The sequence below is a fragment of the Nyctibius grandis genome, chromosome 3, assembly GCF_013368605.1.
Source record: "Nyctibius grandis isolate bNycGra1 chromosome 3, bNycGra1.pri, whole genome shotgun sequence".
NCBI classification, from domain to species: domain Eukaryota; kingdom Metazoa; phylum Chordata; class Aves; order Nyctibiiformes; family Nyctibiidae; genus Nyctibius; species Nyctibius grandis.
In genome coordinates this window covers 109,441,945-109,457,662 of record NC_090660.1, presented here as the reverse complement: position 1 = coordinate 109,457,662, position 15,718 = coordinate 109,441,945, and the positions used below count along the sequence as shown (strand labels likewise).

The window sequence follows — 15,718 nt, the reverse complement described above, 5'->3', positions numbered from 1 at the left end:
AGTAAGACAGAACACAACCAGTTCCTGCATGTATTCATCTGCAGGGTAGGGAAAAGAGAGTTAATTGAGATTGCGTGTTCGTATCTATTAATTGCGGGCTGGTATTGAAAATAAGAATGTACAACAGCAGTTGGAAAACATGCTCGGAGGTTTGCTTTTGTTTTGAGTTATGTTATGTATTGTACTATGTTGTGTTCTGTATTGCATTATGTTTTTTCATTTCTTTCGTGTTTCCCTTCAGGGTGAACCAGGACTTCCAGGACTGCCTGGCTCTTTAGTAAGAATTTTTTTTAGCTTTCTCAAACATTGTAGACATTATTGCGTGAGAAGGTGGAAGCTGGGGGTGGGAGGACTTTACTAAATGAGAGATGTTCTTAAATGCTTTTACAAAAAAAATTGAGGTTTAAGGCAGTAATTTTTGAAGAGGACAAGTGATGGGTTCCAACAAGAAGATGCACTGCCACAATTTTGGGAGATTTTGAAATGTGAAGATTAGGACTTGAAGAGGCAATGAAAGCATTCCCTCAGGTGCATCAGAGAGAGTAATACTGTGACAGGACTGTGTGGTTTCCAGGACAGTTGTTGACTTGATACGTAGTGACCTTTGGAAAGTAGAGCCTGTGAAAGTTATAAAAGCAAATGAAAGTTTGGAAGTGAATTGAATTACTGAGTGCCTTTGTCATGGACTGGATGTGAGATTTGGGAGGGAAGAAGAAAAAGGAAATTTCTGAGGGGGAATGATCTTTCCTTGTATTATATCTGAAAAAGTTGTGGTGGAATATGAGACAATTAGGAGTTGATGTGCTGAAATTAAGAAAGCAGTGATAAAAAAGCAAACTGAGCAAATAGAAGAGGGGGGTTGATCTTTCCTGTGGCTCTAAATTTACGTGCCTTTGTGCAACCCTCTGCTTTCAGCAATGCCCTCAGTGACCCCAAAGGCATCACTAGCAGGGACATAAGGATGTCTAGAGGTTAGTATTGTTTGTATGAATAGGTCATCTCCTTGTGAACGGAGAAAGAAGATTTACCGCAAAGTATGCAGAGGAGAGGTCTAGAATTGAGTTTGGCAGAGGCGAGTAACAAAGCAGTTGGGGAGTATCCCTTTTACTCTCTGTGGTGGGTTGACCTTGGCTGGACACCAGGTGCCCACCAAGCCGTGCTATGACTCCCCCTCCTCAACTGGATAGAGGGAGAGAAGTATGACAAAAGGCTTGTGGGTCGATATAAGGACAGGGAGATCAACAGGGATCCACCCAAGAGTACTGAGGGAGTTGGTAGAAGTGCTCACCAAGCCACTTTCCATCATTTATCAGCAGTCCTGGCTAACTGGGGAGGTCCCAGGTGACTGGAAATTAGCAAATATGATGCCAATCTACAAGAAGGGCTGGAAGGAGGATCTGGGGAACTACAGGCCTAACAGTCTGAGCTCAGTGCCAGGGAAGATTATGGAGCAAATCATCTTGAGTGCCACCATGCAGTGTGTACAGGACAACCAGGTGATCAGGCCCCATCAGCATGGGTTTATGAAAGGCAGGTCCTGCTTGACTAACTTGATCTCCTTCTATGACAAAATGACCCGCTTACTGGATGAGGGAAAGGCTGTGGATGTTGTCTACCCAGACTTTAGTAAAGCCCTTGACACCATTTCCCACAGCATTCTCCTGGAGAAACTGGCTGCTCATGACTTGGATAGGCATACACTTCGGTGGGTAAAAAACTGGCTGGATGGCTGGACCCAAAGAGTTATGGTGAATGGAATCCAGTTGGCAGCCTGTAACAAGTGGTGTTCCCCAGGGCTCAGTGTTGGGGACAGTTCTCTTGAATATCTTTATCAATGATCTGGACAAGGGGATCAAGTTCACCCTCAGTAAGTTCACAGATGACACCAGGTTGGGCGGGAGTATTGATCTGCTGGAGGGTAGGAAGGCTTTGCAGAGGTATCTCTACAGGCTGGATCAATGGACTGAGGCCAAGTGTATGAGGTTCAACAAGCCCAAGTGTCGGGTCCTGCACTTGGGGCACAACAACCCCATGCAAAGCTACAGGCTTGGGGAAGGAAAGCTGCCTGATGGAAAAGGACCTGGGGGTGTTGATGGGTAGCCGTCTGAATATGAGCCAGCAGTGTGCCCAGGTGGCCAAGAAGGCCACCAGCATCCTGGCTTGTATCAGAAATAGTGTGGCCAGCAGGACTAGTGAAGTGATCGTCCCCCTGTACTCAGCACTGGAACAGGCTGCCCAGGGAAGTGCTTGAGTCACCATCGCTGGAGGTATTTAAAAGATGAGTAGATGTGGTGTTTAGGAACATGGTTTAGTGGTGGACTTGGCAGTGCTGGGTTAACGGTTGGACTCAATGATCTTAATGGTCCTCAACCAAAACGTTTCTATGATTCTATAATTCACTCCTGATTACCTCCTCCCCCCAGAGCAGCGCAGGGGTATGTGGAATGGGGGTTGCGGTCAGTTCATCACACTTTGTCTCTGCCGCTCCTTCCTCCTCACACTCTTCTCCTTCTCCAGTGTGGGGTCCCTCCCATGTGAGACAGTCCTCCATGAGCTTCTCCAACTTGAGTCCTCCCCACAGGATGCGGTTCTTCTCAAACTGCTCCAGCGTGGGTCCTTTCCACATGGTGCAGTCCTTCAGGAACAGCATGCTCCAGTGTGGGTGCCCCATGGAGTCACAAGTCCTGCCAGTAAACCTGCGCCTCTCTCCATGGGGTCACAGGTCCTTCCAGGAACCTGCTCCAGCTCTGGCTTCCCACTGGGTCCCAGCATGCTTTGGGCACATCCACCTGCTCCAGCGTGGGGTCCTCATGGTTTGCAGGTGGATATCTCCTCCACCATTTGCCTCCATGGGCTACAGGGGGACAACCTGACACCATGGTCTTCACCAGGGGCTGCAGGGGAATCTCTGCTCTGGTGCCTGAGCACCTTCTCCCCCTCCTTATTCACTGACCTCGGTGTCAGCAGAGTTGTTTCTCTCACTTATTCTCACTCCTCTCTCTTGGCTGCTGTTGCCCAGCAGTTTTTTCCCATTCTTAAATATTTTATCACAGAGGTGCTACCACTGTCACTGATGGGCTCAGCTTTGGCCAGCAGTGGGTCCGTCTTGGAGCTGTCTGGCATTGGCTGTATCAGACACAGGGGAACCTTCTAGCAGCTTCTCACAGAAGTCACCCCTGTAGCCCCCCCACTACCAAAACCTTGCCACACAAATCCAATATATTTTTTAAAAAAATAGGATTAAAATTAGGAAACGGCACTCTTGGACTATTGGTGGAAAGCATTAAAGGGCCACTGAGACCAGTCGCATTAACTGTAGCACTGTGCCAAAGAAGGACCGGGTGCTAAAAAGAAGAATGAGAAGCCCCCTGATCATCATAAGAAAGGCAGAAGGCAATTTCCTTCCCCAGAATGTAACAGAAAGCAAAGGAGGGAGAAAGAGAGAGCTCTGAAAAAACCCTGTTTCGATAACAGCCTTTTACAATCCTGCTTAAATGTGAAATTAGTGATGTGACAGTAGTTGCCAAGAGATTTTGAAAGATATGCGTAAAACCTGAAAATGAGACTGAAGTTCCAGGAGGTGGGTAGAAAACAGGCTGGGAAGACTGATAGCTGTCAGTCACAACCACAGTGGCTTTCATCGAGGAGCCAAAGGAAGGTCTGAATCACGCACATATCAGAAGTCAGCTTGCTATTTATATAATGCATTCTTCATTCAATACGACTTTGTAACTGAAAATAAGACAAGAGCTAGAGAATCTACTCATTTATAACGATGCGGTTACAGCACTGGTGGATAAGGGAAGAGCAACTGATGTCATCTGCTTGGTCTTGTGCAAAGCATTTGATGAGGTCCCACGCAACATCCTTGTCTCTAAAATGGAGACTCACAGACTTGACAGATGGACCACTCAGTGGATAAGGAATTGGCTGGATAGAAACACTCAAAGAGTTGTGGTCAATGGCTCAATGTCCAAGTGGACACCAATGACGACTGACATTCCTCAGGGGTTGGTATTGGGACCGGTCCTGTTTAACATCTTTGTCGGCGACATGGACAGTGGGATTGAGTGCACCCTCAGTGAGTTTGTTGACGACACCAAGCTGTGCGGTGTGATCGACACGCTGGAAGGAAGGGATGCCATCCAGAGGGACCTTGACAGGCTTGAGAGCTGGGTCTGTGCAAACCGCATGAAGTTCAACAAGGCCAAGTGCAAGGTCCTGCATGTGGGTCGGGGCAATCCCAAGCACAAATACAGGCTGGGCAGAGAATGGATTGAGAGCAGCCCTGAGGAGAAAGACTTGGGGGTGATGGTTGATGAGAAGCTCAACATGAGCCGGCAATGTGCGCTTGCAGCCCAGAAAGCCAACGGTATCCTGGGCTGCATCAAAAGCAGCATGACCAGCAAGGTCGAGGGAGGTGATTCTGCCCCTCTACTCCGTTCTTGTGAGGCCCCACCTGCATTACTGCATCCAGCTCTGGGGCCCCCAACAGAAGAAGGACATGGAGCTGTTGGAGCGAGTCCAGAGGAGGGCAGTGAAGATGATGAGAGGGCTGGAGCACCTCTCCTATGAAGACAGGCTGAGAGAGTTGGGCTTAGTCAGCCTGGAGAAGAGAAGGCTCCGGGGAGACCTTCTAGCACCTTCCAGTACCTGTAGGGGCCTACAGGAAAGCGAGAGAGGGACTTTTCACAAAGGCATGGAGTGATAGGATGAGGGGGAATTGTTTTAAACTGAAAGAGGGTAGATTTAGATTAGATATTAGGAAAAAATTCTTTCCTGTGAGGGTGGTGAGACACTGGCTCAGTTTGCCCAGAGAAGCTGTAGCTGCCCCCTCCCTGGTAGTGTTCAAGGCCAGACTGGATGAGGCTTTGAGCAACCTGTTCTAGTGGAAGGTGTCCTTGCCTGTGGCAGGGGGGTTGGAACTGGATGATCTTTAAGGTCCCTTCCCACCCAAACCATTCTGTGATTCCATGATAATGAAATAAGTTCTTGGTGGTTATACAGCCACACAAATCATTCATAGGTAACTGAGTGAGCAAGCTTTGTGTCAGTCTGAGCTGTTTAAATAGAAAGTATCCCCAGCCTGCAGCAGGATTTGAGGAGCTGTAGCAGTTAGCATTGAGGGAATGGTGAGGGGAGAGGGGGACCATCATACCCCTGGCATCTCCTGAGTTGTCTTTCCTCTTTTTCTCCTTTATGACTCTTCATTTTTATTACAGGTGCATACTGAAGGCCTAAAAGGAGCGCAAGTAAGAGCGATTCGGTATCTGTTCTTCCGTTGCAAGGATACTTCTATGTAGTTTAATTGCCTGTTAGATTATATTTTGCTTTAAAATGGTGCTTCAAAATTAAGGTGCATAGAAGCATTGTCGGGACATCAAGAAGAACATTTTCCTATTTACAGTGGAGAAAATAAACAAGAAAGGTAATATGGCAATGTCATTTTCAGGTGCGGTGAATCTAACATGAATGAGAAGTATAAATTGGAGAGTCAGCTGTGTGATTCTTTAAGTCTAGGGAAGTGTTAATATGGAAGTTAAACTGTATTTGAGTTTTATGCTGAGTTTCTCTCTGAACCTGTGCGCTTAAATAAGGGAGAGACACACATTGCTTCAGTCTGTTAGTCCTACATATAAATAAAACATAATAAAATTTTGATTTTGTGTTGGTAGGTGCATAATTGGTATTTAATTGTTATTAATATAATGATATACATCATATAAATGATACTTTAAAGCCCTTCACAGCTGTGCTGGCTCAGGGGAAATGCCTGTGGAATCTGTTTTTGCAAGAATTGCTTTTCTTCACCACCGAACTCCAACACAGAGTGTTTTACTGGAATATCCAGGATAGCCCAACGTCTTCGGTAGAGTTACTGCCTTTGAAAAACAAAGAGCCAGTTATGGATAAATGCCTGCTGAGCGTGGGTGGATCGATCTGTGTGCAGTCTAATGAGTGCTGATAATTCAAGTAGCCGAAGGATTAAGGAGAAAACCACCTGGTCTCTGCACTGGTTCTTTGGGACTTATGAGGAAAGCGGTGGTATAGGTCCTACACAGACAGCCAACATGAGTAATGTGCCCGTTTAATTTTTCATACAGATATTTTAACACTTTTTTTTAAAAAAACATTTCTGTAGGGAGAGCCCGGGCCACGAGGACCACAAGGCCAACCTGGACTTCCTGGACCTCCAGTAAGTTATTTCTCCCACTGCTTGCAATTCCTAGAAACTGAAACTTAGACTGGTGTGAGGCATACATGCAAAATCTTATACATTATTCAGGCGCTAAGATCTTAAACACTGCTCCCAGCCTCCTGTTTTTTTCATTGCTGAGAGAAGGTGTCCTGCTGTGGATGGCCACTCTGAACGTATGGAGGTGGCACCCAGGATGTGGGCAGTCATTGCACAGAGGCAGACGTTGCCTCAAGGCTGTTGTCATGCAGAACCTGATTGTTTTTCTGTTTCTAATGTCCTGAAGAGCTGTATGGGCATTCAGCACATGTCAGAGAGGCACTCACTGGTAACTTGTAAGCTATCATGTAATGAAGGACAGAGAATGGTTGCTGTAAAAGGGATTGGCTTTATGCCACAAGGTCCTGGCTGAAATATTTTGTGGATGAAAAATAAGAGTTAGGTATGTGTGTGTGTTTCAACACAATTTTTTGCGACAATTTAGACATGTCAGCATTCTTACTTTTGACTTAATTGTGGCTTATTCTAGTCATATTTTATAACCCAACTCTGCAAAATATCTCAGTTCAGACCACTGCTGTCTCATTTTCAAATTCTCTGTATTTCCTCACTTCTGAACTGTTTGTTGTGTTTCACTGTTGATTGGGTTTTGTAAAATTGATGTCATTGTGAAGATGGGTTACTTAGATAAATCTGGTTTTAATTATGTCATTTAAATATAGTTGTGTGCTCTGTATTTAATCAGGGCATTGTCACTTTTCTCTATCCTGTTTTCTTATTCTCTTCTGCTCACAGGACAACATAATTATCAGGTAAGAGTTGTTTAGGTAGCCATGCAGTAACAGTAGCACAAAACAGCTAGGAAGTGGTTACATAATTCATTAGTTTTTCTTACTCAGTTAACTTTCTAAAACTTTTCACTTTTAAAGGGAGTGGCTGGTCCAGCAGGCAAGCCTGGAGTCCCTGGTTTACCAGGTCAAAGGGTGAGTTGCTGTTTTCATTTAAGTCTCAGGGGGCTGGGGACAACTTTGTTCAATAAGGTTTGACCCACTTTACATATACTTTTCTACTTATTTAAGGATCCTGGAGGCCCCGATCCTTTCCTCTATTTCTTCTTTATGGTCCAGCAACTTTCAGTACCTCTTGGAGTCCACAGATTGTATGCAGTGCCCTGTGGGACCCTAAGAAAGTTTCTTTCTTGTCATTTGCTCTCCTGTCTTTGTGTCTGCTCCTTGCTGCCAAGAAGGTTCTTGATATGACTCTGAGTGTGTAGAGCCACTAGTAATAAGGAGAGGTTGAAAGTTCAGAGAAATGCTATTGTTCTGGAAATCAACTAAATGCAAGGGCACTTGCAATACTTATTACTTTCTGTTCTGGTTGGTCTGTACTCAAACAGAAGATCCCATAAAAGGGGAGGTGGTGTACCATTCTTCACCAGGAGCTTAGATAGTTTCCTCTTGTTAAAAAAAAATATAATTGGATTTTCTCTGACTCAGAGTTATGTCTTGAAATATTCAAGTACTGATAAAAAGTAAATTTCACAGTGGGCCTGATCACATCACACGAATGCTCTGAACCTGCCTTTCCTTGCTTCAGCCCATTTGTATGAAGAACATCTCACTAGGCAACAGATAAGGGTGGAAGTGAGAAGCCTGTTTAACCTTCATGGAGGCAGTCACTTCAGTCTCAGTACTGCTGTTTGGTGGTTACTTTTTTAGGTATGCACAGAGACTTGATCGTAGCTTAATCCATAGAGGAGATCGTGGGAGTTGCCTATAATGATTTGCACTTGAGTCAGCACCAGTGCTGTTGAAGAGTGGATGTGAAAGAGCTGCTTGTGAGCATGGGAGGATTACGGGCAAAGGACAATACAGGGAAAAAATATTCCTTGGTAGGTGGTTTTCTGCAGACTTTCCATTGAATTGCATGATATTAAATTGAGCTGTAAGCTTGGCTTTTGAGAATCTTCTCCTTCAAAAGATGGGGCATGCAGTCTTGTGTTAATGCCACAGTGGAAAAGGGCATTTACTTTCTTTCTTGTACATTTCCAGTCTTCAGAAAATATCAGCTTATCACTTTAGCAAATAACTCTCCTGTGCTTTACTTATGAGTTGACAAGTTCTGAGTTGTCCTAGTTTTAAAGCCTGCTGTGAAACATCGTTTCTTGAGTAAGATTAATAGAGCATATTAACTGGGGAAAGGACAGTGATCTGTCTGGATCTGCAACAGCACGAAAATGCTCCTGCTAATGATCATTTGATTAGAGATGTCATTTGATCCATAGTGTCTTTGAATGTTTCCCTAGACTACTGTGTGTAGCTAGTTAGATTTCTTCTCCTAAGGGTCTTTATTAGTCACCAGGCATGTTAGGTGGATAGATACATTTTTTTAGTTAAAGACCATTATTCAATGACTGAATATCTGAGATGAATCAAAGTCCTGGGCTTGGTGGATCTACATGGAAAACCTACACGTGGGATAGAGAACAGATTAGTAGATATTACTGATTCACCATTAGTACGGTGCTTGACAAAGAACAAATATAAATCCAGGCTTTGATTACCATCTTACATACATTTGGCTGCAGAAAGCATTTCTCTAGACAAGCTTAGAAGTTAAAATGCTAAGAGCAGAAATCTCCTGAAATGTTTTTTTGAGTCTAGTTTTAAATGACTGGATGTGAGGTGGCAGCAGGCTCTGAAGCTACAGCTCAGAGCTGTAGCGAACCCTTTCGCGCACACACAAACATGAAGGCCCTCTAGCAGTGTAGCCAGGTGTTGAGGACATGGATGGGATCACGATGCCTCAGTTTCATTTGTGGCTCCAGCCCTGGCCTGTTGTAAGACACTCATCTCCTCACCTCTGCATCCCCTGTGAATAAGCATAGGATTGTAAGGCTGTACAAGTATGTGAGCAAACCAAACAGCCAGAGCCGTGGTGTGAACGTGGCTTTGTTTATCGCTGAGCATATTCCCCAGCACACCTTTGAGTCATGCCAAGTAGTTGTCTCTCACAAATGTCCCTGCATTGCAGGGTGACCGTATCTGGCAGGCTGGATGACAAAGGCCATCTTTTGTGACAAGGAGAGTTTAGCTGCATGAACACAAGCTCCTGTGCTCTTTGCACATGGAGCCCTAGCCCATTGTATTTAGCATAGACGTAGCCTTCTTCACTGTGGTAAGGACAGAAAAAACAGACATAGCTAGAGGCAGATTTGGGACTACTTTTCAAGTATTGTTAGCAGATCTGTGTAGAACAGATGAAAATCACTAACCATCTGCTTGGCTGGTCCCTCTGCAATTTTATGCAGGGGGGGTTTCCAGACATGATGCTACACCAACTTATATCTCCTGAAAATTCTGTTCCTGAGGTACTTTATAACAATTCTGCACTAATATCTTGTAAGATATGGTCCTCAACCAAGATGTAAATGAAGTCGGCATATGCACAGAGCCCCTGTCCTGTCACAGGGATGCAGATATGACCATTTATTGGAGTTCTTAGAAGCCTGCAGTACTTTAGTTAGCTGTAATGTGACTTGCACAAACTACTAATGGACTAAAGATATGTTTGGAACCACATCATAGAGGAATTCATGTCTCATAATACAATCCACTGGAAGTAAAGGATCCTGAGCCGCGCAAGGACAGAGGCAGTATGTTGGCTGGTGTTAGAAATACGATGCAGGAGCCACCTACACAGTGTGTAGATTTCATAGAAGATGACATATTGTGCCAAATACTCTAGTGACAGTTTGGCTGACAGGAGTGGGGTCATATGTTTTAGAAAGATTTTTAGGAAAGAAGGAAGTATAATATTCTTTTGGCATGAAGTTGCTGTTCCTGTTATTGCTGGAGAAATAAAAAGAATCCGTGGGATAGTACGGTTGCCAATAAACATATATTCTTTATAGAGTCAACCATTTGTGTTATAGTAAAGAAAGTGTCAGTTTAATTTTAACCATGCAAGCTTAATCTTTCATTTAAATGCATTTGTTGTACTTGCATAAAAGTTTTTTGACCACCCCTGGTTAGATTGCACATTTCTTGGAGCAGTTGCAGAGTCTTCTGATTATGTGTGGTACAAGTATGACCGAATAACCAGGTGGGGTTAAGAAGCACTGTCATCAGGGCTTCTGATGGCCCAAGGCTTCTTCTGACGTTGGTATTACAGATTGCTTTAAGGGCTTGCTACCAAACCAGCCTTGCTATCTGCAAGCATTGAGAACTTCAGATATAGCCCAGCCATACCCAGCAGGTGACTTCCAAGCAGTTTAGAGCACCACCATGTTACTCTCAGACAAACTTTCCAGAAGTTATGGACAAGAGAGCAGCATACTCGCAGCTGTTCTTGAAATCACAAAGGTTGCTGGTGAGTCACGGAAAGTGTGCATGAAGGCTGGGATTCGCTGCTTTGCAGGAGGATGGTGTCTGAGGGAGTGGGGGACAGACTAAAGAAGACACTACCAGACCCTGACTGGCATTAGAAAAAGGAAGTCTCCTGAGCTGACTAAAGAATGTGATCGAGCATCTTCCTAATGTTTTATTTAGAAAAAATGAAACCAGATGCGTTTGGGAGCGGAGAGTGAAGGGATTGTTGTGCTCTAAAAAAAGCTGATGGTATTGTAGAGATTTGATTGACAAATTTATCAGAAGCTCTCCCTACTGCAGCCCATTCCCAGAAGATCCAATATGTACAGTGCATTTTCAATGTAATTATAATAATGCACACTCCTAGACATAGTTCTTTAATGTGGAATGCTGATCGGAGGGCTGCTTACTCTTGAAGAGTGGTCCAGGAGTGGCAACACACTGAAAGGAGCATAAGCTGGGATGACAGGTCATCTTTCAGGCATTTAAAAACACTTCTCCGTTAGACTGCTTTAGTTGCAGGTGTTGAAGTGTTTTACGGGCACAGAAAAAAATGCGCAGTCTCTTCAGTACATTTACTGAACTGCTAATCTGACAATTCACGTCCATTCTTTCATCCTGTCTGGGGGCAGGAGATAACAATTCCAACCTGAACCAGGCAACTGGGTTATGTTCATTTTATTAGCCAGCTGCTTCCAAGTGCCTGGCACCTGACGTCTATACTTTGACCACGACACTCTCATATCAAAAGCACACAGTAGGAAGAAAGAAGCTTTGCTGTTCTCATCTGTACCATAAGACCTTTGAGTGCTAGACAGTACTGTCTCTCTCATTTTAGTAAAACTGCCTGAAAAAGACATAGAACTCTGAAAGTCTGGTTTCATTCTAGGGTCCTGTGTTGGGTTTTTTTTCCTCTTCTTGTCCTCTTTCTTTTGTGACATTGAAGAGAACTGAAGTGCTTTGATTCTGCTCTTAAGTTTTTAGACACCTGATCTACTGAAATATTTATTGGAAATAAACCCAACTTTTTTTGCTCGATAGACACGAAAGGTGCAGATGTATGACATACTCCTGGAAAGCATGCAGATCTTTGGGTAATCGAGCCTAAACACGGGGTTCTTCTGTAGTGCGCTCCAAATAAATTGGATTTCAAGGATTTGCCTCAGTGAAATGATGCAAGTTCATTCAAGTGATTGAAATTTCAGAAGGAAACCAAGAGAAAACATCTGTTTATCCTATAGCAGTGCTTTCCACACAGGCATGAGGTAGCAGCTACCTAGACCCCTTTTGAACTTGATGTGCTGTACTGCAGTCTAGTTTTCTAAATTTTCATTGTCAGAATTTTCCCATGCTCAAAGAACAGTAAGTGCAAAACAAGCAAACAACAAAAAAATAGGAGTCTCATAGGATAGTGAGAATAGTCTTATGGGGAAAAAAAATTAATGGAAAATATATTTTTAAAATAGTAACCTTTAATGAGTGTCCTTCTGCATAATTAGGACTCCAAAGTAAATGAGTCAGGCAGATAAGTAATAATAATTCCCCTTTCTTTCAAGTTACTTCATGCACAAAATCAGTTTTGTGAAGCACAGAATGAGCTGACTGTAGAAACAGAGTTAACTTCGGAAAATTTTACTGCAAGACCCTTTTTTTGTGAGCTAATTGTGAAGTTTGGTGTCGCAGTCTGTTGAAGGCAAGAGGAACGGGTGCAGCCCCAGGAGTGACTTACGAAGGGATGTCTTCTGCATCTTTAATTCAGCTGTCATGTTTCAGCAGGTTTTCATGTGCATGTGTCCACATCCCCTGAATATTTGTCCCTGAAGTCAGAGCAGCACAAAAAGCTTAACAGACCTTTCTTGACTCTTTACAACCAGATTACAAGGCTATGAGTCTCAGTAAGTGCTACATATTTGTTTTACAATAGAGCCTAAAGGGTCCTGTTAAAACTGGGCACTACTGGGTTCAGGGCACAACCTCTACCCAGAAGAGATGTGTTAAGAGCACTTGCCAATACATGAAAGGTTTATCCCTGTTACCTGCCAGGAGGGAGATAAATTTATCAGATCCCTGGAGGGCTGCTGAGCTCTTCTTTGTGTGTTTGATGTCAGGACAGAAATACATGTATTTGACTTCCCGCTTCTTGACCCATCTCTCTTCTGTCTAAATGGGTTGTTGCATATGATGTTCTTGTTCTGGCCAGTCACAATTTGAAATGGGCAGTCAACACTGTTGGAACTCTTACTTCTCCATGTGTGAACTCCTCTTGATTTGAACCACCTTAGACTCACAGGGTCCAAAGGAAAGAGAGTTGCTTGGTATCTCCAGGGGAAGATGTGTAAATAATCTGTGTAAATGTGAGAATAAGTTTGCCCAGCAAACTAGGTAGACTTTTTTGAAAGAGCCAGTCCCAAGATGCAATTTCTCTCAATGTCCAAAAAAAAGCCCTTACAGCCCTTATTTTTCTTTGTCAGAACTGCTCCCATGATCATCCATCAGCTGGCCAACCTTGAAGGTACTTGCATCTTCAAGCTAGGGAGATGAACTTAATTTACTGTCATTGTTTAATACATATGGAGACTGTAAAAGACTGGTACCTTCAGGGAGTTCAGACACTGATTAACACTGCTAGATTTCTTCTGGATCCTCTGGTAATGTAGAGGCAAAAGGACGGGTAATCCTAGCATCCCATCTAGCTTACAGAGAAAATAGTTGGCATCTATGCTAGCAGTCATATTCATTCACAATTAAGAGTGCTTCCTATGTACTTGATACCAAAACCACCTCTGTTTGTGAGGCCAAACCTCAGTGAAAACCATGTTATGAAAATATATAGCCATTCTGGCAACTGGACAGCAAGGTAAGAAAGAGTCCTGGGCTATAATACCTTTCAAAATTTCCCTCTAGCAGAGTGGAGCCAACATTTTCCCTTGATTTCCTTTTTTCTGTATGGTACAGATCTTTCCAATGGATGGTTGTGTTCATATATATTTGTGGGTGCTTGAAATGTTCAGATGACCCAAAAGGGACTGATGGTGTAGATTAAATCCAGAGTGAAACTGTAATAGTCAGTGAGGTAAATAAAGAATCATAGAATGGTTTGGGTTGGAAGGGACCTTAAAGATCATCTAGTTCCACACCCCCTGCCATAGGCAGGGGCACCTTCCACTAGACCAGGTTGCTCAAAGTCCCATCCAACCTGGCCTTGAACACTGCCAGGGAATATTTCCATTTCCAATAAAACACACAATTTTAACTGTGCTATTGTTCAAATTGCTGATGAAAGCAAATAACATATATTTCACATAGTCAAAGGGAACACATTCTTACACACTTAGCTGATTCTTACTATAAGTAACAGCATAATTGCTGGTTTTCTCTGTCATATTGTTTGGTGATGTGACATTTCGCTGAGCTTTGCTTTCATAAGTATAATTTCTCCCAGCAAGTATTTCTGTACTTTACAGACAAGCTGTAATATTATGGAGCAAATCTGTTGTAGTTTGATTTTGGCTAACCTCTGAGTAGCCAAAATGTCCCCTTCACAATGGGAAATTACACTCTCAGCCTCTCTGTCATCATAATTATATGCTGCTTTAGAGGATTTCACGGTGTTTTGAAAAGCACTAAATTTTCTCAGCATTATACCCAAGGAAAGGATAGGTTTCTTTCACATCTCTCACTGCTACCTTAGATTACCGTGCCCGGCCATCAGTGTGGAAATGGAACAACACATGTATACTTATCACACGAGGCAAAATATGTCCTTCCTCCCCCTTCTTGGCTTTTGAGATGGATTTGAGTAGAAGGTGGTACTGCTACATCCTTCCTCAGGTTCCCCAAGTAGTGTTTTTCAGGTGGAACCAAGTTTCCAAAACGCAGCAAGTTCAGCAAACTGTAACCAGATAAAGCCTTTAAGCTACAAAGCTACTAAAGCCACATCCTGTGGATGTCCAAAATACGATCTACATGTATTATTTGCATCTCTTCACTTGGAAGGTTACAAGGCTCGCTGGAATTTTGTTGACCTGAACACTAATGTATGTATCAGCCATTGTAGTTTTGTACAGAGTACAGAACAAGGTGTTTTAGTTGTCTCCAACTTGTGATATCTGGGTGACTGCTAAGGGAGCTAATTCCATTATGCTCCTTCGAAGGGTTATCAAAAGTGTTTATACCAGGTTCCTGCCTCTAATGCAGTCTCTGAATTAGAGTCTAAGGAGATGCACAGACATTGCAAGGGGAGGTACAAGCTGGCTTATAAATACAACCAGTGACTAACGAGGCTGGTGGAACATGAAAGAATCGGTTACGCTGTGTTGTATGCTGGCCTCAATGTTGTAGCTGTGGAACCAGCCACCTCAATGGATGGCTCCCACGTTGATAGAAAGCTGGAGGTGGCATGCAGTCATACTCATCTCCTGTGTCTGGCCCCACACACCTCATCCTGTATGCTCTATTCATAAGCTTATTTATTCATTTAAATGAGTAATAGTGTCCTTTGCATGGTCACCTTGGTAGTTGACAAAATGAGCATCTTTATCTAGAAAACACATGTTGAATCATGTGGTGACATGAGTCTTTCAGGTTAAAAATGGGCTCTTTTTGGCTTTGACAAGCAAAGAAGTTGAAAAACTAGAAGCAGCATGCATGAACAGTGCATGTACTTGAGTGTATAATGCAGATTTTTATTGGTATTACGATCCTGGAAATGACTACAAACTCCTTCTGATACCCAAGGACCTCATAATCACTCCTTTATTTTTTTTCTGAAATTCTTCTGTATATGATAACTTCTTTTTTTTTTTTGTAATGAGAAAAATAAGGAAAAGATCAGATTCTGACCCATCAGCTAATGAAACTCAGTCTAAACGTGGGAAAATATGATGAAAACTTGTTTTGTTTGTGATGTTTTAGCTTTTTCACTCATTTAAGTCAACTGGAAGTTCTTGTTTATAGGTGTTGTTTCTGGACTTATTTCAAAAAGAAAAATAAAATGAAAATTATATATATGGCTCATGCACCTGTATGACCAATCACATCATCAGTGACATGAAACTTGCTTAATTGTAATATCGTTCTGAAAAGAAAATCAGGGTGGAGGAGAAGTAGAAATGAAGGAGAAAAAAAATCACTTCTCTCTGTCTCAGATATT

At 43.0% G+C, this 15,718-nt stretch overlaps 1 protein-coding gene across 1 annotated transcript in view; it reads left to right on the top strand.

Annotated features, from left to right (window-relative positions):
• The window catches only part of COL22A1 (collagen type XXII alpha 1 chain), a 223,894-nt gene that overhangs the window by 127,709 nt on the left and 80,467 nt on the right, over positions 1-15,718 (top strand). The window contains exons 19-22 of the mRNA XM_068396530.1: positions 242-277; positions 5,223-5,252; positions 6,143-6,196; positions 7,126-7,179. Of these exons, the coding sequence (XP_068252631.1) occupies positions 242-277; positions 5,223-5,252; positions 6,143-6,196; positions 7,126-7,179 (174 nt within the window). The remainder of the gene's footprint in view (positions 1-241; positions 278-5,222; positions 5,253-6,142; positions 6,197-7,125; positions 7,180-15,718) is intronic.